The 22,767-nt window shown below is 58.7% G+C and overlaps 2 protein-coding genes across 3 annotated transcripts in view; both read right to left on the reverse strand.

Annotated features, from left to right (window-relative positions):
• Nucleotides 1–139: 139 nt before the first annotated feature.
• On the reverse strand, nt 140–8,558 carry APEH (acylaminoacyl-peptide hydrolase). The gene is made up of 22 exons (XM_019631707.1): nt 8,320–8,558; nt 8,112–8,244; nt 7,460–7,586; nt 6,959–7,052; nt 6,785–6,860; nt 6,533–6,696; nt 6,238–6,375; nt 6,048–6,139; nt 5,929–5,969; nt 5,723–5,844; nt 5,128–5,188; nt 4,560–4,657; nt 3,846–3,897; nt 2,945–3,033; nt 2,353–2,491; nt 1,815–1,898; nt 1,657–1,737; nt 1,190–1,278; nt 892–1,082; nt 682–784; nt 502–608; nt 140–411 (listed from the first exon to the last, which is right to left on the reverse strand). The coding sequence occupies exons 1-22, from the start codon at nt 8,329–8,331 to the stop codon at nt 306–308; spliced, it is 2,199 nt and encodes a 732-aa protein (XP_019487252.1). The 5' UTR covers nt 8,332–8,558; the 3' UTR covers nt 140–305.
• A 1,972-nt stretch (nt 8,559–10,530) lies between these two features.
• The window catches only part of BSN (bassoon presynaptic cytomatrix protein), a 101,409-nt gene continuing 89,172 nt past the window's right edge, over nt 10,531–22,767 (reverse strand). For both annotated transcript variants that reach the window (XM_019631685.1, XM_019631693.1), the window contains exons 6-12: nt 19,333–21,409; nt 18,225–19,024; nt 17,993–18,092; nt 17,332–17,463; nt 17,040–17,094; nt 16,572–16,664; nt 10,531–14,500 (exon numbers count right to left, since the gene is read on the reverse strand). In XM_019631685.1, the coding sequence (XP_019487230.1) occupies nt 17,054–17,094; nt 17,332–17,463; nt 17,993–18,092; nt 18,225–19,024; nt 19,333–21,409 (3,150 nt within the window). In that variant the 3' untranslated portion in view covers nt 10,531–14,500; nt 16,572–16,664; nt 17,040–17,053. The remainder of the gene's footprint in view (nt 14,501–16,571; nt 16,665–17,039; nt 17,095–17,331; nt 17,464–17,992; nt 18,093–18,224; nt 19,025–19,332; nt 21,410–22,767) is intronic.

A 22,767-nucleotide genomic window follows, 5' to 3' on the forward strand; every position in this document is an offset into this window, starting at 1 on the left:
AACCTCTCCCTTTTCTTTCCCCTCTCACACTGGAGATAAATGAGGTCCTTATGGCTACCACACCCGGGGCTACACTACAGTCTCTGAACCCCAAAGGTGGGGCTGGGATTAGGGATGGCTTGGCACAAAGTACCAGCAGTAACCAGACTCTCCTCATTTATTATAACCATATAGCCCACATTTCTCGCTCACCCACCCATGGAGTCCAGAGCCCAGGACGCCTCTCGTCACTCTGCCAGACCCTAGGCTCTCCAAGAGCCAAGTGTGGCATCTGCCAACCAGCTCATGCAGAGAGAGGCAGGGCTTCAGTTGCCCAAGTGCGTGCGCAGCCAGAGCACAGCGTTCATGAAGCTGTCCGACTCCACCTCCACTTCCGATAGCGCGTGGGTGCTTTTGGGATATAGCAGGAGCCTGTAGGGGTTGGGCAGCCATGTTTGAGGCTAGAAGGTCCTCCCCTGCTCACCTGCCCACCAGCTGCCAGGGCTGTCCTGCTGCACTCACCGAACAGGCACATTCCGGGCCTTGAGGGCACGGTAATACTCTATGCCCTGCTTGAAGGGCACACGCCGGTCCTCCTGGCCCAGCATCAGTAACAGTGGCGTCTTCACCTGGGTATGTGGGGAGCCATGGTGAGCAGGGCTCCAGGCTCTGGACAGGTTGGGCAGGGGGAAGGCTGCATACCTGAGGGGTGTACTTGATGGGTGACTTCTCCAGCATCTCAGCCCATATGCTGAGGTCTGGCAGGCAGTCGCTGCTATAGGGGAAGCCAGCCTCCACCACACACCTGCAAGAGACTGAGTTGATGCAGCCGCTGGAGCTCAGGGGCCTGGGCGGCTCCACGGGGGTATGGGGTAGAGGGGAGAAGGGCAGGGACCTGTGGGGCACACCCACCAATCAGGGACGTCAGTGGAGCCCATCATGGAGGCGATGTTGATCACAGGGTTCCGTGCCACGCAGGCACTATACATCTCTGGGTACTGACCAATCAGGTGGCAGGAGAGGAAGCCACCATGGGAACCACCCATAAGGGCCACACGGCCTGCGTCAAAGTGTTCCTCCTGGAGCACCTGCTCTACTGCAAACTATAGGGTGAGGTAGAGCACGCTGCAACCAACTGCCTGCCCAGCTGGATGGAGCCACAACCCCAACCCCACCCTCCAGCCTGTCCAGAAGCCCCAGCCCCTGCTACCTGGACATCCTTCACATCTTGGTGGCCCACATTGCCAGGGAGGGAGAGGATGCTGTCCTGGCCAAAGCCCGTGGAGCCACGATAGTTCACTGGAGACCAGGGAAGGACGAGACGGGGTGGTCAAGTGACATTCCCAGCCCCTGGACACCTTTTCACCCATCTATGAAGTAAGCCTTGGGGCCAGTTGCACACAGACTGTCAAGGGGAAGGGGCCAAGAGATCTGAGGCTGCTGCCCAGTGACCACAGCACCCTTTCCATGGAAATCCCAAGTTCGTCCATGTTATCACCACTCCATGGAGCCAGAGGCTGGGCCAGGGCACTTCCTGGTAGTGGTTACCAGGTCCAGGCTACAGAGAAGCCTGGTGACTAGGGTGGTACCCGTGGTGCTTGTACAAACCAGGCCTATCCCCACTCCCCACTGCCCCCCCCCACAGCCCTGTATAGCTGGGGGGCCCTGCTCACTCACCTAGTAGTACTGCAAAGCCCATCTTGCAAAGCATGGCTGGGAACAGCATCCAGGCAGTGACAAAGGATGAATGGGGACCCCCTATGGGCAGGAAGCAGAGGATAAAAGAGCCAGCTAGGAGTGGTAGGAGGGCAGGGGATCTTAGGCCAGATGCCTACCGTGGGGCATGACCACCATGGGCACCTGGGTCTTATCTGGCGGATCACTGGGCTGCAGAAGGATTGCTTCAAAGTCAAGGCCAGCTGTAGGGAGAAGGCAGCAGTTAGAAGAGCCAATGCTACTGCCCAAAGGCTGCCCCAGCCAAGGCCTCAGCTGTAGCTGCAGGTGTTGAGCTGACCTCTGAAACAAAGACCTGGCTAAGGCAGCCCACCGTGACACATGGGCCCCAGTCAGAGAACCCCACTCTGCAAGGACAGCATTCTGGGTGAGGTGTGGTCACAGGCCTCCTGTCTTCTTTGGGCCTTGATTTTCCCACCAAAGGTCATCTGGCCTGGTGATACCAAGCTCTGATACCCACAGCAGGCACCCAGATGCCTGGACACTACTCCCCATGACTGTCCACAAGAGGAAGAGAAAATCTCTTGGAGGCAATCCCAAGAAACCCCACAATGAAAGGCAGGAGGCAGGAAAGGTGACCACAGGTGCCACGTGTTGGGGAACGTGGAGAAGGCGCCCCTCTACCTGGGCCCAGCTCACCATACTGCATATTCTCCTGCTCTGGGGGCGGCTGTAGCACCCGGATGCCCCAGGAGATGTCGGGAATGGGCTCAGCCTCCTCCAGGGACACCCATGACACTGACTTTTCCTTCCCCGCAGGAGGCAGGAACCCAACTTTCTGCCAAGAGGAAAGCGTGTGTCACAGGGGCACTGGCTGCCTCCCTGCCCTCCCACCTCTGCTCTGGGTGTGAGGTGGGCAGCTTTCACAATGCTGGGCCTTCTGTCATCCGGAGGGCATAGCATGGACTCCCATGGAGGGCTGGTATACACAAAGGCCCTTACCCCGTCCCCCAACACACTTTCTCAGCTTCTAGGCTCTGGGGTCTCCCTGTGCCCTGTTAAGCCAGAGAACTGGACACTTTCCCAGATACTCTGTTCTGTACAAAGCAGACCTTAGCCCAGTAGTTCTTCCCATAGGTGCCAGACTTTCATGAACTGTGCTGGGCTGGACCCACATCTTGGCCTCTCACAAGCTAACCGGCCATAGTCAGACCCTGGGGCCTGTTCTGACCTGGGGAACTCTGCCTGCACAGAACCCCTGCCTCCTGGCCTGGGGACCACCAACACTCACCAGGCTTGGGGGTTGGCTGGGTGTGGAGAACTGTGCCACCATGAGGTCCCGGTCGATAGTGAGCAGCTTCCAGCTTCCTCCTGCTCCCCCTGGAGAAGGCAGATGCCACTAAACACCCGCAGGGGCAACCCTCTCTCCCACCGACTCCCTGTCGGGCCGGAGTCTCAGGCTGGAGGCTCTACAGCCAGATGCCCCTTCCACCCTGAGAAGCCAAGGGATGCCCACAAAGAGACTATCACAAACACCCAACTGCACACGGCCCTGGGGGAGCCCCCCGCTCAGTCCATTGTTAACCCAGCAGACACTGGCTGTGCCCAGGGGCTGCTAGATCTGGGGACACGCCAGACCATCATGGCACATCCGTCTGCTACCTGATGAATGTAGCCTGCAGGGGTGGCAGCTAGGCCCATGGGGATGGTGGGGGGTTGCTGATTCTGGGCAGTGGGGTCCAAGGAGATTCTTAAGCAGGGCTTGCGTGACGAGATGTAGTCTGGGAATGGTACTTGGGTAGCTTTGTGGAGGAGTGAGTACAGGCAGGCAGGTGGAGGACTCAAAAGACATTTAGGGGCAGAATTACCAGGCCTGGGTAAGAGGAAATGAGGGAGCCCTGGCTGGAAGAGTTGCCTCTGCCTAAGGTATGGGGAGGAGGAAGGATGACTGGCAGATACTGGCAAGAGGGAGTTTTGTGGGTTCAAAGAGCAGGGGTGGGGGCCAGAGCCAGGACGAGGGGAACAGAGGGGAGCAAGAGAGGCAGGCTATTGGCTAGGAAAGGGTTCTGCATGGGCAGGGTCCTCGTGAGACTGTCAGTGGTGCAGAGTGGCCCAGAGTGCCCCTATTGCCCCACATGCTTGAGCCCTGATCCTACCCCGGCCTGGCTGGCTTGTTCACCAGCCCTGCTCACCGGCTGTCAGGGAGGTCACACTGCCCATCTGGGTGTCCACAGCAAATAGGTCCTGGGGCAGAATGAAAGCCACGTGTGGTACCACATTCAAGAGCCCTGTGGGTCCCACCCCCACCTCCTCTCTGCTCTCTTAGGGACCTCTGGACTAGGCCAGGGCTGTGAGCAACTATGGTGACAACTACTCAGTCCAGTAGGGAGTGGCCTGAGGGCCTGGATTCAAATCCCAGCCCTGTCACAACTTGTTAAGTGACCCTGGGCAAGGTAAGGAATGCCTCTGAGCCCCTTCGAGCCAGAATGAGGGCCACATGATGTCATACCCAAAAGGAGCCTGGCACACTGCACCCGCCCAATCCCTGGGAGAAGGCCCCTGTCCCATCTCTATCAGCTCCCTGTATAGTGTTTAGGGGCCCACCCCAATGGCGGCCCCAAGCGGGAAATGACTGGGGGAGGGGGGTTGTATCTATGCCTCAGGAAAAAAGGCCAAGGACTCCGTTGTAGACACTACAGGATACCATGACCAAGGATGGCATCTGAGGCCACCAGGGCAGCCAGGCTCCTGCAGGAAGTGAATCCAGGACCAGAGGAGGCAGAGCCTTAAGGGGCCGGTGAGACCTTGTGGCCGGGCGTTGCACCCAGCGATATGCACATGCCACGCCCTAGGGCCCTGGGGGTTGGTCGCTGGGGCCGCCTCTCAACATAGTCAAGACCCCTTACCTGCCGGCTGCGCTGAGCCGAGTCGAAAACCACTCTCTGGCTATCAGCTGACCAGCATCCCAGGGGTAGAAGGCTGCAGTAGATCCCAAAGAAGTTCTCTGCAAAGATGCAAAGGCTGGGGGCCTCGTCCAGGAGTGAAGGTGTGGGGGGTCAAGACTATGAGGCAGGCTGGGCTGCTGTGACAGAATGGTGATCCCACACATGAGGGCACCCTAGGCGATGAGGAACTCCCTGAAGAGGGGGCTGAGGAGCAGAGGCCTCTGAAGGCCCAGGAGAGGCAGAGCTCAGGAGCTTCTGAGAGAAGCAGCAGGCACTCAGAAGAAACACACTGGCTTTCCTAAATCCACAGCCAGCTGGAGCTGCTCTGATCTCAGCTTTGGGCTAGTGGACTTCCTCTGTCAGAGCTCCTCCCTGTGGAGGCTGGACATGAGGCTGGCCCAGCAGGGAGGCAGACTTCAGAAGGAACCCAGGAAGGAAGGGCTGAGGCGGCTGGCCCTGCACAGGGATAACAGATGGAAGGAAAACAGCTGCGGGCTCCACTGCACCCACTCTGCCACATACCCCTTACCTCCCAGCTGCCGAGGCACGATGTCTACCACCACCGACGTGACCTTGGTATACCAGTCATACTGCAAGAGAACATGATGGTCAGGCCCACCAGGGGGCTGGCAGTGCCCTCAGGGCACAGAGTTCAGTGCCAGTCCTCTTCTCCGATAACCCTGGGTAACCTCAGGGAAGGGAGGGAGGACCTGAGGTGAGCGTGATGGAGCCCCTGACTGGTGATCTAGACCAGATGTCCGAAAGGGCCTCTGACTTTCACTAGGGGCCCAGAGCTCTTCTTGCGCAAGGACTAAAACTCCATAACTGCCTACTATATCCCAGCCCCTTGCAGAGCCTGGCATGTGCAGCTGAGAAGCAAAGGGAGGAGCATTCTTATAGACAAAGAATGCTCTCACGGCGGTGAGTCTTGCCAGAGCAAAGGCCCCCATGCTAGCACTCTCAGGCTCCAGACCCTGCCTTGAGAGAAGGGACAGGCAGGACTCACACCATCACTGCACCCAGGGCCGGAGGCCCGCTGAGGGGTCCGTGGGGAGCTGAGGCTGACCAGCTCTCCTCCACCCTCCCCTCCTCTTCTCATCCCACCTCGCCCATCCCCAGCTCACCAGGCACAGTTGGCTACACTGATGATGGGGGACCAGAGATGGGTACTGCAGGTAGACGATGCGACACTGGTCTGGACTCAGCCGGGGAGAAGAGACAGCCAGGGAGTCATCCGAAAGGAGCTCTGGACCAGACGGAAACGTGAGCATCGTGCGGACTGGCAGGGCCAGTGTGTGTCAGCAAAGCATAGGTGGGCGCCAGCACTTACCACACTTCCCCCCGATGAGATCCACATAGTACAGGGCTGACCTGGAACCACCAGAGAGACGCTCAGCTTCAAGGCCAGCCTGAGCTACAAGGCCGCCCCGCCCTGCCCCATTTCCTCACCTGCGATTGGTGCAGAAGCGGACACCCAGCCGGAAGGGCTCATGCTGCCAGCCCACGAACACCACACCTGTATCTCCAGGGGCCCAGAATGCCTGTGAACAAGACCACAGGGCAGGTATGAACAAGGGACAGTAGCTCAAGCAGGGCCCCCAGACTCCAGCAGGAGTATGTAGGCAGAGTTAGCGCTAACCTGTCCAGGGGACACAATCTCAGGGACGCCCTCAAGCACAGAGACGTTGCCGCTCTCGACATCCAGCACGCAAAGCACTGGAGTGCTTTTGGAAACCATGTTTTCTCCCCAGTCTTCATAAAACACAAACTGATCCCCCTGAGAACACAAGACACTCAATGCCCAGCCTGTCTTTGCAAGCCTGCCCTGCCCCCCAAGAAGCCAGTGCCTCCCCAGCTGCGACAGGGGCAGTGAGCACACTGAGCCCCAGGGCTGCCCTGCAGGGCCTTCACGGACTGGCCACGGCCCTGAGCACCTTGACGGCCTGGTCTGGCTTCTTCGACCTGGCCATCTCGTCATCACTGCCACTGATGTCCAAGGCTTTGGTCTGAAAGAAGGACTCAGCCTTGGGGCGCTTCTTCTCTGCCACATACAACAAGTGTGTCTCCGAGTGTGACCAGGACAGGCAGCCAAAGCAGTCTGGGTGAGGGAGGGCCAATCAGGGGGAGCCCTGGGCTATGGCTGCCCCTCCGGTCCACCCTGCCTGCTCACCAGCCAGCTGCCTCACCATCCTCGTACACGGGCCCATGTTTTTCCAGCGCCGACAGGTTGAAGCTCTTGAGCTTCCGGTTTTTCTCCCAGACCTGTGGACATCTGGGCATCAGACTGCCTGCCCTCCAACAGGACCGTATGTGTAGACTCAGGCCGCAGTTGCCCACCACTTGGTCCCATGCTGACACACCTCCAAGAACTGCTTCTCCTCTCCAGGGCCCATGCCTCCAGCCTTGCGCAGCACAGCTTTCATGGCGCCTGAAGGAGACTCTCTGCTCAGCAGCCTGAGGAAGACGCAGGGTGGCAGATCAGGATTATCTCCCACCCAACGAAAGCCCCATCCTGCCCCCTTACTGGCCATAATCTCTAAGACAAAATTCTTGAGGCTATGGCCCCACACCCACCCCTGCAGCCCTTCTAGCCCCACCATGGCAGCTGGCCTTGCCTCTCCTCCCTGGGGCATGGGCTCTACTCTCCCTAGCCTCCCTAAGCCTCCATGGGCTCTATTCCAGGCCCAAGTTTGGGACAAACCTCCAGTGCTTATCAGGCCATGTCACTAGAGACTGCATGAGCTCCCAAAGGGCAGGAACCTGGCCTCCCTTCTGGGCCCTACCCGCACACAGACACATGATGGGCATTCAGAAAAGTTTTGCAGATGGCTGTGGCCTTGCCCACAAACTCTCAAACTTACTCCCCCCGGGTCTCCACACTGTTGCCCGCAGGCCCTGCAAACACCACTGAGTCCCCATCGTGGAACACCAGGTACTGGCGACAGAATCGGATGTTCTCCATACGTTCCAGGTCCCTCTGGGTCCACTCTGTGAGGAGAGGCATGAGACTGCTCAACTTGACCAGTCCTAGCACAGGTTCTCCTCACCCCACCCTCAGGAAGGCCCAGCCCACTTCCCTCAATCTGTCTCCAGATATTCTGGGTGCAGGATGGACAACACTTGATCACAACTCAAGTCTAGGCCTCCAGAGCCTGAGGTGATGGCCTCTTGGGGAGAAACCACTACTGGTCCCCCCACCCCCCCAGAACATTGAAGGCATCTTGGCACTTCTGAGATAGGGTGATGGGGATGAGACCCACAAGGCCCACACCCTGCACCCGGGTCTGAATTCTACTCCCACACCCTCAACTCATGAATTAATGGGCACCGTCCCATAACGCCCCAATAGCACCCCCACCCCTTACACCTGTGTGTGTGCACCCTGCTTACCCACTCCCTCCAAGACCCGTCTTCCTCCACACACCCGGGTGCACTGTCAAGCAGTGAGCTCTGCATACCCCCTTCCAATCCACCCGAGTGGGCCCGCTACCCGATTCCCCTCCATACACACACCAGCGTGCACCGTCCGGTAGTGGCCCCCGTACTGCGTGGTGACCTCCGGGCCCAGGCAGGCGGTGCTCAGAGAGGGCTGGCGGCTAAGGCCCCGGTACAGCACCGCCGCCTCCTCGGGCTCGCTCAGCAGCACCTGGGCAGGGGACACACGAGGGTCAGGCCCGGCCCGGGCTGCAAGGACCACGGGAACCGCGGGCCGAGCCCTCACCTGCCGCTCCATGATCGCTGTGCGCTATGGGAGCGAGGCGGGGCGTGCTGGCGCCCGGAAGTGAGGCTTAGCGGGGCGGAGCCCGTAGCGGCCGGCGGGTCTTCGCGCAGCCGGGCCTTCGGTGGGAGGGGCGGTACCGTTGATTAATGGGCGTGGACCGTTAGCGGAGGGGCGTGGCCTCGGCATTAAGGAGTTGGGACCCCGAGGGAGACCCGGGAGTTTCCGACCCGGGAGGCGTCTTGGAGGGGAGGGGTAGGGACCTGGACGATTACAGCAGGCCTTTTAGGGGCGCACTAGGCTGGTGAGAGGCGGGCGGGGGCCAAGCCCTAGGCCTGTTACTGGAGGGATCTCCGAGGAGAGAGGGTGGCACTGAGGACACGGAATTACAGGAGTGGGTCTTTGGGGAAGGGCGAGGTCAGTGAGGAAACGACAGCCCAGTTGAGAAGGGGGTGAGGCCAGAGTCGGGACTAGGCTGTGAGGCGAAAGAAGCTAGGCGGGACCGGCAGGACCCTAAGCTGCGGCGGGGCGGGGCTGAGCCAGTGAGGGTTAAGTCCAAGGTACTGCGCGGGCGAGGGGCGGGGCCTGGGAGGCGGGGTGCGGGCTGGAGCCTGCCCCAGCAGCGACCTCCCGCCGCTCTGAGGTTGACTGCCGGGTCCCTCCTGGTCCTTTACAGGGCAAAACGTTCACCAGACTGTGCCACGCCCTGACCTAGGTGGGGCTCGCAGGCAGACGGAGAGAAGGACCGAGATCTGTTCCCGGTGAGGGTGCAGAGACCCCCTGGGACAACCCGCCAGAGTACGGGACAAAGAAAGACGGCTGCTGGTTATCAGCTGCCAGGCCAACCCCGAGAGATATCGGTCCCTGCAGCCCTCACCCACCCAACTCAGTGGCACCTTGCAGGGAGGGGATCATGAGCGGGTGGACCTCTCCCTGCCCCGCCCCACCCCCACCCCCAGACCTCAGCCCAAGCTCTTGGGTACAGAGGGCCTGGTGGGGTCCCACTCCACCCAGAACCAGAGAGCTTCATGTGGAAAGAACATAGGCAGGCCAGCTCCCTTAGCACAGTGGCACAGGACGGAGTGGGCTATGATGGCAAAGGAGGGCAGGAGAGGCTTGGCAGCAGCTGGGCCAGAAGGGATATCCCTTTCTCCATATACTCTGAGCCTGGCTGTTCATCCACACCTCAGGGTCCTGGCTCTCTGTGCCCTGCCTTGCCTTTGATCAAGATCCCACTTGCCTGGCCAGCAGCTTCTCCTTCTCCATCAACGACATGGGACTAGTTAAGAAAAAAACAGTTTTCACTTTCCAAGACCATGTGCATTTGTAAGTACCCAGTGTGTGCAGGATGTCAAGGCCAAAACTGGGAGCAGAGGGTGGCACCAGCCACCGATCTGCGTGGAAAGGTTGGAAACTAGGATGCTCATCAAAGTATTGTTCGTAATAGGCAAGCTGGGAACATGGTGCCTGTCCTTCGGTGCATATTCAGTAGACCGCTGTAAGCTCATGGTGCAGCTCTCTGGAGGCTGGGCATTGGAGCGTGGCCATCTAAGTACCTGGGATGAACATGTAGAAATAAATGGGAGGTACTGCACCTTCTGACTTCTGTTTAAAATGAAAGAGAATAGAAAAACACAAGCAGGAAGGACATGCATTAAGATACTAACTCTGAGGAGAAGGCCAGAGGCAAGGCTGATATTCTTTTCGTTTATCTGTGTTTTTAAATTTTTCTAGTTGCTCTAGGTTACTTTAGTAAGGAGGTTCTCCCGTCCTTTTGGAGAAGGACTAAGCTCTGGCAGCCCCCAGAGTTTAGGGGTTGGAATAGACACAGCAAGGCAGACAGGTGTAGGGCTTGTTGGCAGCACCAGGGGGCAGCACCTGCTAACCTGTTTCCCGGGACACCAGGCCCCAGAAAAGCTGTTTGTGCAGCCTGGACACTCCCAGGCCTAGGAGGTGCCTGTTCCTCAACAGTCTGCACAGTGAACTGCACTCTCGAGGTCCAAGCTTGGGAGCTGCCCTGGGGCGCCTTTATGGAGGGCCCATTGTCTTAGGACAGTCTGGTGTGTACTCAGCCCTGACCTTGCCAGCAGCTCTGCAACTTTGCCCTTTAACTCTTTTCCCTTTAACTGTCAACAGACAGGATTGTCACAAATTTAGGGATTTGTTCCTCTGGCTAAGCCTTCCCATTTCAGAAACCATCCCAGAGATAGTCTGTAGGTTGTTTATATCAAGTCCTTTTATTCTGATACCACAGAATTACCTTGTCACAATACAGGGGGAGGGACACTGAAGTACCACGAGTTCTCACAGAGCACGGGAGGACAGCACACATTTCACAAAGTCATGTGGAGGACTCGGGTCATTGCACTTACAACTGTAAACTTATTTGTTTGACTTTGTACAGCACTCTTCCCCCCTCAAATAAAGAAGGAGAGAAGGAAAGAAAGGGAGAGGGGAAAGAAAGGGAAGGAGTGAGGGGAAAGCAAAAACAAGACATGGAAGCTAGCAGAGAGGCGCTGGGCAGCCCCCACTCTCCAGGGCACTGCACTTGGAGAGAGGAGCTGATTTGATCCCAGAGGCTGAATGAGGCAGACGCGCACACACACTCGCTCACACGCTTGATCACATGCATACACACACAATATCTCACAACTTCCACGGCGCTCCAGTGCCACCCCAGTGCACATGGCAGCAGGACTGCTGGTACCCGGGGAGACAGAGATAACATCTCTGAGGAGTTTCAGTTGATCAGGCCTGGTACTCTGACCCTGTGGGAGTCCACGGTGATAAGTATTTACAAAATAGGGGAGGGGGCACAAGGGCAGGCAGGGGCCAATAGGCCAGGACCATGCTGCCATGGCAAAGGATCTGAACCTCCCTCCACACACACACACAGGCTCCAGGAGACAGGCCATAGTTGCTGCCACTGCTGCCCTCTCATCATGGTCCCTGAGACCACACTTTCTTCCCAAGGACTAAGCAGATGGTGAGGAAGGGATGGTGTCTCTGTGAAATGAGTGTATTGGGCCCTGAAGTGGGCAGAGGAGGCAATGCCCTTGCTTATGACAATGGGGAGGCAGGTATGGAGAAGGCCTGGACTGCATCCCAGAGACCTCTTACCCATCTGGAGATGTGCCTTATGTTCCCCGTTTCCCAAGGCACCAAATTCTGGTACCTTAGCCTCTGGCTGCAGTGCCCTCAGAGCCACAGCTGCATCCACACAAGGGCTAGGACACCCATGGCCCAGAGGAGGGCTGCAGCCACCTTCACCAGGGTACAGATGTGTCCTGTGGGTACACTGGGGGGGAGGGGGGGAGGGTGCAGGGTGGCAGATGTCAGAAATTTCAAACTCAGGGGGCTTGGCCAGAAAGGAAATTTGCAAAAAGTCAGTATTTTAGAGTCTGAGAATGGGTTTGATGGAGGCTGACCAGCTGTTATCTCCCTGTCTCCATGTTCCCTGCTCCTGACTTTTAGTGGGAAGGATTACTGCCTTGGGCCCCCACATATCCAGCCACTAGGCACATCCCCACATGAACCTGGCTCTGGGTGGTCACAGGTGATGGATGGTGGCCTCCGTCAGCCCTTGCTCAGATAGCCTCACATAGCCCAGGCCTGATCTCAGATGAGGCAGGTGTCCTATGGGATGGGTGAGGCCCAAATCTTGGAGGACCAGGGTCTCAGGTCCAACACAGAGATTGACAGCCTTCTGTCCCATCCACAGCTGCCAGAGGTGTGCCAGGATCCCTCTCTGAAGGGCTAGGTAGACCTTATAAGAAAGCATGAGAAATGTGGACCCTGAGAAATGCAAACCAGAGCACTCTGGAGGAAGGCCAGGCCTTGAGGGGTTGGCAGCCACTGTTGGCCACACTCCTGGCTCAGTCATCGAGAAGCTGATGAGCAGTGGGATACTTGGGCTTCAGAGACGAGGGTGGGCAGGGGTTTTAGGTCCTGGGGACAGAGGCAGAGAGGGTCACAAAGGACTTGCCCTAAGTTTTGCTGTTGAGAAGCCTCCCAAGAAACTCAACTTGAAGCCACTGTCTATGTGAAGACCTGCCCTGGTCCAAGATGACATTGTTAGCTGTCCTCACCACAAGTGCCAGACGTCCAGCTCTTCCTGAGCACCTTGACCCCCGGGACCCATCTCTTAGCTCACAGACCTTTGAGCCTCCCAGCCACAGAGAAGAGGCATGGAACGGGTACAGTCAGGAGCCAGGGTCCCTAGGACACAGCAAAGCCCTGCCTTTGGCCTCTCTGGCCACAGACGCAGCCCAGCTCTGCCATTGAGCAGGGCGCCCCTGGGAAGGGGTGGCCAGATGCCTCTGGCTTGGCTGGGGTAAGAGGGGGAGCGACTTACAGATGGAAACCTTCAGAATGTGACAGCAAATCTTCCGAATGTGCATGCACACACACCCTGGGCAGGCTCCACCAGCATGTCTACTCCAGAGACTCCTTGTCACCTGCCACCTTGTCAGAAAACCCGCAGGGCATGTGGGGCCTCGCACTGCCTGGCCCACAGCCTGGGATGCTCAGGCAACAATTCTGGCAGGTCCTCACTAGCTCGTGCAGGATTCAGCTAGAAGCACTCCTGAAGGAGAGGTTCTGAGGCAAAAAGAACTCCAAGCAAGAGGGTCGAGCATTTAAAATGGATGAAATCGTGCAAAGAGGCTGCGAGCTGTGCATGCTCTCCACTGCAGGACAGGTGGTGACTCACCTGACAGCAGCGAGTCCTGCTACAGGTCAAACATGCCACAGACTGAGAATTCACACACACAGTGGGAGTGGGGTGGGCTGGAGTGGGGGGTTTGATATGAGCATATCTATCCAGTTTCTCAATTGCATGTCTGCAATTAACTCTTATACATAACATGGAATTTATTAAATATTAACAGTTGTCTTTGAGGGTTTATATTTCATTGCATAGAACATTAGAGATGAGACTTGTGGCTGAGCCCAAGATAAAAGGAAGTCCCAAAGGGAAGGGCCTTGGGGAGGAACGCCACCCAGTCCACCAGGTAGATGGATGGTGCCACACTCCCCAACACAGGGCTCTGGGCCCTTCCCTTGGCTGGCAGAAGCCCTGGCCCCTCTGCTCTGAGCGCGCCCACTGGTGATGGCTTAAGAAAAACTGGAATTGCACAGTAAACAGAGGTGGGCTGAGGGGCCTCCCTAGACCTCGCCCTGGGGTTGTGCTCTTGGTGGCCTACTGCCCACTATTGCTTCTGAGTCAACATTTTCCCTGTGCTGAGCAGGGACAGAGCAGAGAGGGAACCAAACCATCAGTCACAAGGAGGTGGTGGAGGGGAGAGGCAAGAAGGTGAGCAAAGAGAGAAGAGAGGGGAGAAGGAGAAACAAAAGTGTTTATGAGGTATACACGTAAATCAAACTGAAATGATTAAGGCTGTTCTTAAAATCAAAAGAAATCCCCAGGTATACGAACGAAGAGCCGGCTGGTCGAGACAATGGCGGTGCCGCTGGGATGCTCACGATGGCTGGGGGGATGGCTTTGAGATGGTGGCAGATGTGCTAGCATGCTGCCACCCATGGGCTGGGAGAAGCCTTGGCCGGCGCCCACGCTGCTTTTCGGTGCTATGGCCTCTTATTTCAGCAATGAGACAGTGTTAGGTCCTAATGTTTGTAAAGTTCTCCCAACCCCACACTAGCCACATGGAAGTCTGCTCCAATGTCACCCAGAGGGCAGCGTGAGGGAGGCAGGGCCCTGTGGCCACAAGAGGGATCCGGGCCAGCTGGAATGTGAAGGAAACGGAGCCCGGAGCCCTCAGCCCTCAATCAAAGCCTCTCTCCAAGGCTGTGGAAAAACTTCTGGCATTGCGGAAGGAGGGCAGCATCCGTCAAAAACAGGCAGCGTGCACCCCAACTCTGTGTATAACGCATAGGAAGCCTGGCTGGCCAGGCCGCAGAAGGCGGCTGTGGGAAGAGCAGCAAGACTGCACGGCGGCAGGGTTTCCGGAGAGGGGTCCTCCCTCCCAGCCACGGCTAAGCCTTGAAGGTGGCGCCCTGAGGAGAGCAGGGTCTCTGGAAAGACAATCGAAGGTCCCCCGGGCCAGTGGTCCCACTTGTCCAGCAGATGCTTCACCCAGGCAGCTACTGTCCCGCCTCTACTGAGGCCGCCTGCCACGTCCCACCTGGTGAGTCTGTGGGCCACGGGTTCGCCAGATTGTAGATGCTTGGAGGAGCAAAGGAGGCAGGAGGAAAGGAAAGAAGGAAAGAAAGAAGGATTTTGTCAGGAACTGTGGACAGCTGCTCCCTGCCCCCACTCCTTTCTGTTGTCTGCCATGTTTGACGGCCTCGTCCTCACTGGCCACATCCCACCCACTGAGGCTGAGGGAGGTGTGTGCTTGGGCAGCTTTGAGATCACAAAGAGAAGGACAGGAAGAAAGAAGAATCGGGTGGGCCAGAAAGAGACATTAATATAACACAAGTTGCTTTTTGTTTGGCTTAAGGGGATTTTGTTTTTAAAATGGCGGGCCTCTCCCAGCCCACTTGTGAAATTGCCATAAAAGACGCTCGCAGAAGCATTGCCTACTTGGCCCAATCACTAGCCAAATGCCAGAACTAAAGGGAGGTTCCTCCAACTACAAGGTAAGTGGTCTAGTGGCTCACCCACTAGTGGCATGTGGCAGGACCAGAACAAAGCCATGTCCGAGGTTCCTTTCCCTCCCCAGTGATGGAGCCCCGGCCCTAAACCCACGGCAGGTATTGCCATGAACCTGGCCATGGGCTGCCCCTCCCCTCAGCACAACTTCTGATTTGACATCTCTTCCAGGGCAACTCCGAGGAAAGGTCAAGCTGAGCAGGAAAGCGGTAGGGAGCCTGCTATCATGGGGTGACGGCAGGAAGAACACTGGGGGTGCTGCACTGTGGCTACTGGAATTAGAGTGAGTTCCAGGCTCTTTACTTTGGCCTACAAAGCCCATCCCTCTGCTCCCTCTCCCCCTCCACCCCCACCCCCCAGACCTCACCCCTGACTACTTACGGCTGTGCTGGCCTTTCGTCTGTGCTGCTTCCTCACCTGGGCACATCTCACAGCAGCCTCTTCTCCCTCAAGCCTTACCTCACGCTGACCACTTTCTCTAGAGCAGACCCCTCTGCTCCATAGCCCTGCCTCATGGGCGTCATAGCACTTATCACCTTCAGAAATTACCTTTTTAATCTAATTTTTATTTTTTTAATGTATTCTCTGTCCCCATCCACGGACTGTCAGCTTTGGAGGGCAGGGACTTGCTTTCATTCCCTGCTGTGTCTGCAGCACCTGGAACAGGACCTAGCCCCTACCTAGGGCTTGGAAAACAATTTGTGGAATAAATGAGCAACTGCATAGAAGGCTGGGCCTTCCCAGTGCCCCCAGTGGTCCCCCAGAGCCTGGCAGCCTTTTCAACACTACCCCCAGCTCCTTTCCACCGATGGGCCTGGCTGCAGGGTTCCCTTCTGATTTGCTTGCAAACCACCTGGCCTTGCCACACACATGCCTGTCCACTGCAAGATGGACCCAAACCTCTGTACTCTTTTTTTTTTTTTTCAGCTGAGCCATCCTGCCACCTGTTGGCAGCTCAGCGGATGCTCAGCTCAGGCCGGGACTCGAACCGCTGTTGCTCAGAGTTCACACTCTTGAGCGAGCTCTTAACCAACTGAGCCACTCGGCCGGCCCAAACCTCTGTACTCTTAACCTGAGAAGAGGCAAAGGAGGGAGGAGGAGGGCCCCAGGGCTATGGAATGTTAGGAGCTGGACCCTGGCTATGCACAGAGCAGCACCAACAGCCAGGTCACCCTTTCCACCATCCTGGATGATGTAGCTCCTCCTCCCCCACAGAGGCAGGGCCAAGGCCAGGGAAGGCTCCAGGAGGAGGCGTCTCACCCTGCCTTGGTGACTGCAGCCTAGATAGAGCCAGGGCTCCCATCCTGAGGCCCTTCCACTCTCTCCCTGGGCTGACCTGGTCCAGGGCTAAGAGTTCCTGTCCCGGTGACCTCCCTTGGCTCTCTGTCCCTTTCCTGTCTGCCTCTCGACTCACTCTGCTCTTCCTTTTTGTGGGTCACGAGCTCAGCCTGTGAAACCAACTGTGCCTTGACTTCATGCCCAGTGGTCTCTGCTTCCCAGGTAGCTGCTGGGCCCGTCACAGCTGATGGACGCCCCCCAGGCTCCTTCTAGTTCACTTGCGGGAACTGGGTAGGTCTGGTCAGCCAAGCCTTGGCCCTTCACCCGCCCCTCTGCCCCAGCCCGCCCTGGTCCTGACACTCACTGTTATACGCAGAGTCCAGAGCTGTGCCCAGGCCTCTGACTCCAGAGATTTTTCCACAGCAACGATATCATCTCCTTTCATCTCTTTAGGAACCTGTGGAGCATTTACAGAGGAGGGTTGGGGGGAGCTGCATGCCAGGCCCCCACCCTAGCCTAATGCCGACACATAGCGGTGAGAGCCCTGCGGGGGCCAGCGGGTAATAGAAAAGGACAAGGGGACGGGGACCCTGGCTTCCCATTGCTGGGGACCTCTATCTACTGCGTTGGCCCCATGTTGGAGCCTCCATGCACCAGGCCCCTCCTTTCCCTCCTCCTCCCATACTCATAGGAGATGACACTGCAGCTCCCGCCACATCACATGCCGCTGAAGACCAGACTCCTCCCAGAGGATCCCTCAGGACTTAGAGCCCCCCACATGAGTGCCTCAGGCCTTTCCTGGGGGAGGCTGGGAACAGGTACTCATACTCACCCTACAGGGCATGGTCACCAGAATGAGGAGAATTTTTTGCCAAAAGCAGAGACGGCTGTGACATAAAAATAGGAGAGAGGCATCAGGAAATTGAGCCGGACTCCCTCCTAGTCAGGGTCATTTGGCACAGTGAAGCCCAGCTCAGCCCAAGGGGCAGGCATCACCCCAAGACCCACCAGGCTGGCCTGGGCCTGGGTGACTGAGCCTGGAGTCATTCTGCAGCCCCAATCTCTGCCACAGGAGGGTCCTGGAGCAGCCGCCCACCGCTGACCTGGCTGTGGGCAGTGCTTACCTTCTGTCAGCTTGCCGGCCTGCTCCGCTGCCCCCCCTGGGAGGATCTTGGAGAGAACACTCTCCCCCTCGGCACCTGGCTGGCTGGCAGGAGCCCCTGGGGTCCCTCCAGGCCTGGCTCCAGCCTTCACGCCTAGGGGGAAAGAAACCACCATCATGAGCCAAGTCTGGCCTGGCTCTTCAGGCTCTGAGAGGGAGAGTAGCCACAAGGGACTCTGAACACAGGGACCCTGTGAGGGGGAGAGGGAGGAGAAGGATAGAGAAATAAAGAGAGGAAAATAAGGACAGAAATAAAAGGGGTGGGAAGAAGCAGAAAAAAGGAAGTTGAAGAAGGTGAAGGAGGAAAATGCAGAGGAGAAGTCAGAAGAGAGAAGGGGAAGGAGGGTGAGAGTAAAAAGTCACGGGCCTGGCCCTGTGCTCACCAGTCCCTTCCAGGCTCCTGTCCCAGAGCTGTCTGGGCCCTAAGGCCCCAGGGCTGGTGACCCCACTGCTCATTCTAACCCCAGGCTCATTTTCTGCTGGGAAGGGCTACAGCCCACTTGGCACCTTCTCAGGGAGCAGTGAGGATGTGCATTGCAGGGGAGCTCAGCACAGGTGGGTGTAGGGAGAGGGCAGCCCAGGTTCTCTGGGTCATAGCCAAGGGCAACAAAGTGTAGGCTTACCTGCAGGGCCAGGTCCTGGTGGTGGCTGGGCCTGAGGAGGCTTCCCCTGCTGGGGTGCTTTGGCTGCCCCTTTAGAGCCGTTTGCCTGCTCTGCCCGTGGCTGCAAACACAGAACTGTAGCTGAGATACTGCGTGTGACTCTGCCCATGCCCAGCCTGGAACCGAGGGGATGTCCATGCTGCAGCCACAGCACCCACCCTGGGTAGTATCCCTGCATGGGAGCCCCACTTACCGGTCCAGCTGGCTGGGGGCCTGTGGCTGTTGTGGGGCCTGGCTGAGGCTTCCCTGCTGGCTGGCTGGCAGCAGGGGCCGGGCCCCGTGCAGTTGGCTGGCCCTGCTGCTGCAGCCGAGCCTGTGCCGGGGTCTGCTGGGGGTGTTGTAGCCCGTGACCTGGGTGCTGCGGCTGCTGCTGCGGCTGCGGCTGGCGCGATGATGTTGCTGAGGGTGTCTGCCTGGATGGTGGTGGCTGTGACTGCTGTGGCCCTGGAGGTCCCTGCCGACCCTGTGACTGTGGCTGCGGCTGGGGTTCTGGCTTTGGCTGCAGTGCAGTGGGCCCTGAGTGGGCCTGCCGGGAGCCCTTCTTGCTGTCAGAGGCATGATGGTATGCTGATGGGGCACGGGATGGCTGTGAGTATTCAGCGGGGCTAGGGTACCCAGGCTGACCCTTCTTCTGCATGGCCGGGGCAGAGCTGGGCTGAGGGTGAGGCCGGGCCTCATGGCGACCCTGGTCCCGAACATGTGGTTTGGCAGCACGCCGGCCCGGCTCCTCACCAGCATGGCGGCCTGAGTGCCGCCCGTGGTCACCGTGGTGCCGGTGTTCCTTGGCTGAGGTGTGGCGGCTCGGGCCACCCTCATCGTGTGGCCACAGGCCCTCTTCAGGGGGCTCATCGTAGTCGTGGTAGCTGTGCCTGGCAGGGCCTCGCTTCTGGGAGGAGGAGGAGACTACGTGGCCCCCATGGTGCCTGAATCGGTCAGAGCGGGCATCCCGGGGCTTATCAAACCAGTCTGTCTCCTCCTGGCCCAGGTGATATGCTTCAGGGACCAAAAACAGAACACCGTCAACCCCTGGGTTGGCTGCAGGGGGAGGCCCAGCGGAAGCCATGCAAGGAAACCAGAGTGGGCGCCACAGCCACAAGCACAACGCTGGGCCCCCGGCCCACCCTCCCGCAACCAGGGCCAGGGTGTGGGTGGAGAAGGCAGGAAGGGCAGCCCGTGGCAAGCCCACTGCATGAGATGCCCAGCCAGGCCCCACTGGGCCATCTAGGGGCTCAGGGCCCCATGGGCGGGTAGGCCCCCCCAGATGCTGTGTGTCTGCACACATCACCCCCAGCTGCCATTACCTTCGCTGTCAGAAACTACGCAGTGGGAGTCATCCAGGATGTAGCCCTCCTCACGCTTGTATGTGTGGGCCCGCGGTCCATCCTTGACATGCTCCTGGACATCAGGCATGGAGTGGCTGGAGCAGAACTGTGGGCAGGTGTCCCCAGGAGGGATGGTGCCCCCGGCAGGGCGGGGCCGCCCCAAGGGGCTGACGGGGCTCTCCTCTTCAGAGGCCTGGCTCCGCATGGGGGGTCGGGCCCGGCCATGGGCCATGCTCAGGGATGAGGGCTTGGGGCCCGCTTTCTGAAGTCGCTCCACAGCCTCCCGCTCCCGCTCATATGCCTTGCCCCGGCCGCCAAAGTCATGGCTGGACAGCTTCTCCCCACTGTACGCAGCTGCCACCCGGGACCGGCTGCTCCCACTGTACATGCGGTCATCCTCCTCCACCTGGTCCCGGCTGGACACCCCGTAGTACCTCTGTTGCTCATACACGTTCTTCTTGAGCCCGTAGGTGATTTCGTCCTGGAACTTCCTGCCCCGAGAGGCCAGGCCACTGCTAACTGCAGGGGAAGGGTAGGAGGCCAGGTCTGACTCCACATCCTTGGCCTCTTCAATAGGCGAGAACTTGGAGATCTTTTGCTCCATGCCCTGCTTCCGGTGCTTGCTGCGCTTTGAGGAGATGGCAGCCGGGGCCAGGCTCTTGGAAGGATGCTTGGGTCCCATGGGGCCTGCACCGTACTTCTCCGCTCGAGCCCCGTGGCGGTAGTCACTGTCACTGTAGTAGTGGGCGCTGGCTGGTCGGCTGTCACTCTCCACGCTCCGGTGATGGCTGCTCTTCCCACGGGGGTCATAAGAGTCCTCCTCAGATTCCTCCTCCCCTCGGGTGTAGCAGCAGGGCAGTGCAGGCCCCTCAAGGACACCTGGTTCTCCCGGCTCTTTCCCTGGACGCCCACTGCTGCTTGGCCCCAGGGGCTCCAGTCGCTGGCTATCAGGGGCAGTGGAGGTGCTGTCCTTGGTCAGCTCACTGATGTCGTCGATCATCACATAATTCCGAGGGACATTCTGCTCCAGGCTGGTGTAATGTGAGTCAGAGGGGTAGGTGGGGGCTGGGCTCAGACTCACACTGCTGCGGTCACTGGCCCGAGACAGCTCAGGGGCCTTGCCTTGCTCATAGCTGCTGCTTACCACTGGGCCACTGTAGCTCGTTTCAGATGGGGCTGAAGACATGGCCACGACAGGGCTGGCGATCACCTCGTAGTTGGTGGGCACCTTCTGCTCCAAGTCGGCTAGTGATGTCTGGCGTGGCTTCTGGTGGAGGGCACGGTTATCAGGCGGAACAGGGAAAAGGGTGCCCTGTGTGGTTGGCATGGGTGTTTGGGCTGCATAATGGCCTGTGGGACGGAAAGCCTGCTGGCTTGCCAAGCCAGGCTCAGCTGGGTAACTGGTGCCAGGAGGAAAGGCAGGTGCCGGGTACGTGCTGGGACCAGGGTAGGTGGGTGCTTGGTGGGCTGGGAATCCGTTTGGAGTTGGCCCACCACTGCCTGCAGTGTACTGTGGGGCCGGAGGTGGGAACCGGGGCTGCTGGAAGGCAGTGGGGCCGGAGTGGGTGGCGGGAGCAGTGGCCGTGACAGGGAAGTCTGCATACGGGCCGGCAGGAGTGGCACAGCCCTGGAGCCGCAGCTGGTTGAGTTCGCTGTCCGATAGGTAGTCACGATGCTCACCGAGACCACGCAAGGGTGGGTAGTCACGGCCACCCCGGTCTTTGGCCAAAGACTCTTTGCGCTGTGTGATGCCCAGCTCCAGGTACTTGAGCTTGGCGTCGATCTCCTTCTCCTCTTCATCCAGCTCTGCCTGCTTCTTGCGCAGCTTGGTGGATTCATGCTCCACCAGCCGCAGGTCCCGGTCCAGCTCCCGGAGCAGACTGGCCTTGGTGGCAGGGACAGCGGTGGGCCCCGCCAGCCCACGCTGCAGCAGGCTGGCCGCATACAGCTGTGGGGGGGCCTGGCCAGCCAGGGGCAGATGAGCCTCCTCTGGAGGGGGGCTGGGCAGTGTCCGCTTCACCTTGCGGACCAGGCCGTTGGGTGGCAGCGCCGACACCTGAGACAGAGGGAAGGGCGGGGCACTGAGACCCAAGGTGTGGGTGGCTTGGGGGGGGGTGGCGCAGGGTGGAAGTGCCTTGGCTTGGGCTAGGGCAGGGACTGGGCTCTACACTGTTGGTGCTCTGATTCACCAGGTAGCCTCAAGGCTTGCCATGCCCACCCACTGGCCTTAGAGATCACCAGTGGCCTGTGGTCATTTTATGGGCCTTCTCCTTCCCAGTGTTCTGGGCAGCAGGAGGGTAGGGAAGGAGCAGATGCTCCTCAGTGCTGGTCTCTACTACTGGCCTGGCTCTGAGAACCCTGGTACATGTCCGATGAGCTTGCCACTCTCCACCTCCCACTGAGTGTACTGAGATGAGGCTCTGGGTTTGGGTCCTAGCAGCTGGTGGGGGCCAAGGGCCGTGGAGGGACATGGACAGGAGTGGAGTAGGTCCTAGGCCCACCGGGCTTCCTAGAGAATCATAAGGGGCACATGCTGACTGTATGTCAGTTGCTGCAGGCTCTGGGTCTTTTCCTGCCTCCTGCCCTATTCCTCTCTGAAGTGACATGCAACTCAGCCACCTGCCCCTCCTCTAGCTGTCCTGCACCACCCTCTGCCAAACCCTCTGGGCTATGCTCTCAGCCCAGCCCCCAGCTCCCTCCACAGCCCTGTCAGTCCACCACTCTCTGGGGATGCCAGTGCTCCTTTAGGTCCTCTCCAGCCCTGTCTCCTGCTGCATGGCTCCTGATCAAGGCTCCCTAACACGGCCCTCCCCACCAACCCCAATGCTCCATGTTGCCTGGAAGTCCATACTGCCAGAAGATTTGCCCTGGGTTGCTAGCTTGTAGCCTTCCCAGATTGCCCCACACTTTTGGGCTTTTATGGACCACCCAAATCCCCCAAATACACTGGGGACTGACATCGGGCTTCTGACATTTCACCCTGCCAAGAAACTACTTTTTCCGCCCACCTACTTTCACCCTATGTCATAAAGGAAACGATAGTATACCCCAAAACCTCAGAATGAAGGGTGGGCCTTGAATGGAATAAATTTCACTTTTTGAACTCCTCACTCTGTTGTCTTTCTCCTATTTTTTGGCTGCACACCAGAGATCCCATGGGACCTCTGTGTCCACCCTAGCCTGGAGCCAGACCACCTGCCCCTCTCTGACGGGCCCTCCCTGTCAGCCCAGACTCCCGAGCCCACCCCCACCCCCTCTGGCCTGCACACCCCAGGGCTTTCCATTCCCCAGGCTCATCACCTCCACAACCCCATCATGAGGCCCCGTCCCTCTCCTCTCTGCATCACACCCAGAAAACAGACAAATATGTCTCATGATGCCTCCGGTTCCTATTCCCTCCTCCAGGGCCACTGT

Source organism: Hipposideros armiger, unplaced genomic scaffold (assembly GCF_001890085.2).
Source record: "Hipposideros armiger isolate ML-2016 unplaced genomic scaffold, ASM189008v1 scaffold_18, whole genome shotgun sequence".
NCBI lineage: Eukaryota > Metazoa > Chordata > Mammalia > Chiroptera > Hipposideridae > Hipposideros > Hipposideros armiger.

Coding starts and splice junctions, on each gene's coding strand:
- APEH (XM_019631707.1), bottom strand. Junction 6,376..6,532: donor AGCCAGACCAGGCCGTCAAG/GTGCTCAGGGCC, acceptor TTGTGTTCTCAG/GGGGATCAGTTTGTGTTTTA. Junction 1,738..1,814: donor CATGGTGGTCATGCCCCACG/GTAGGCATCTGG, acceptor TCCTGCCCATAG/GGGGTCCCCATTCATCCTTT.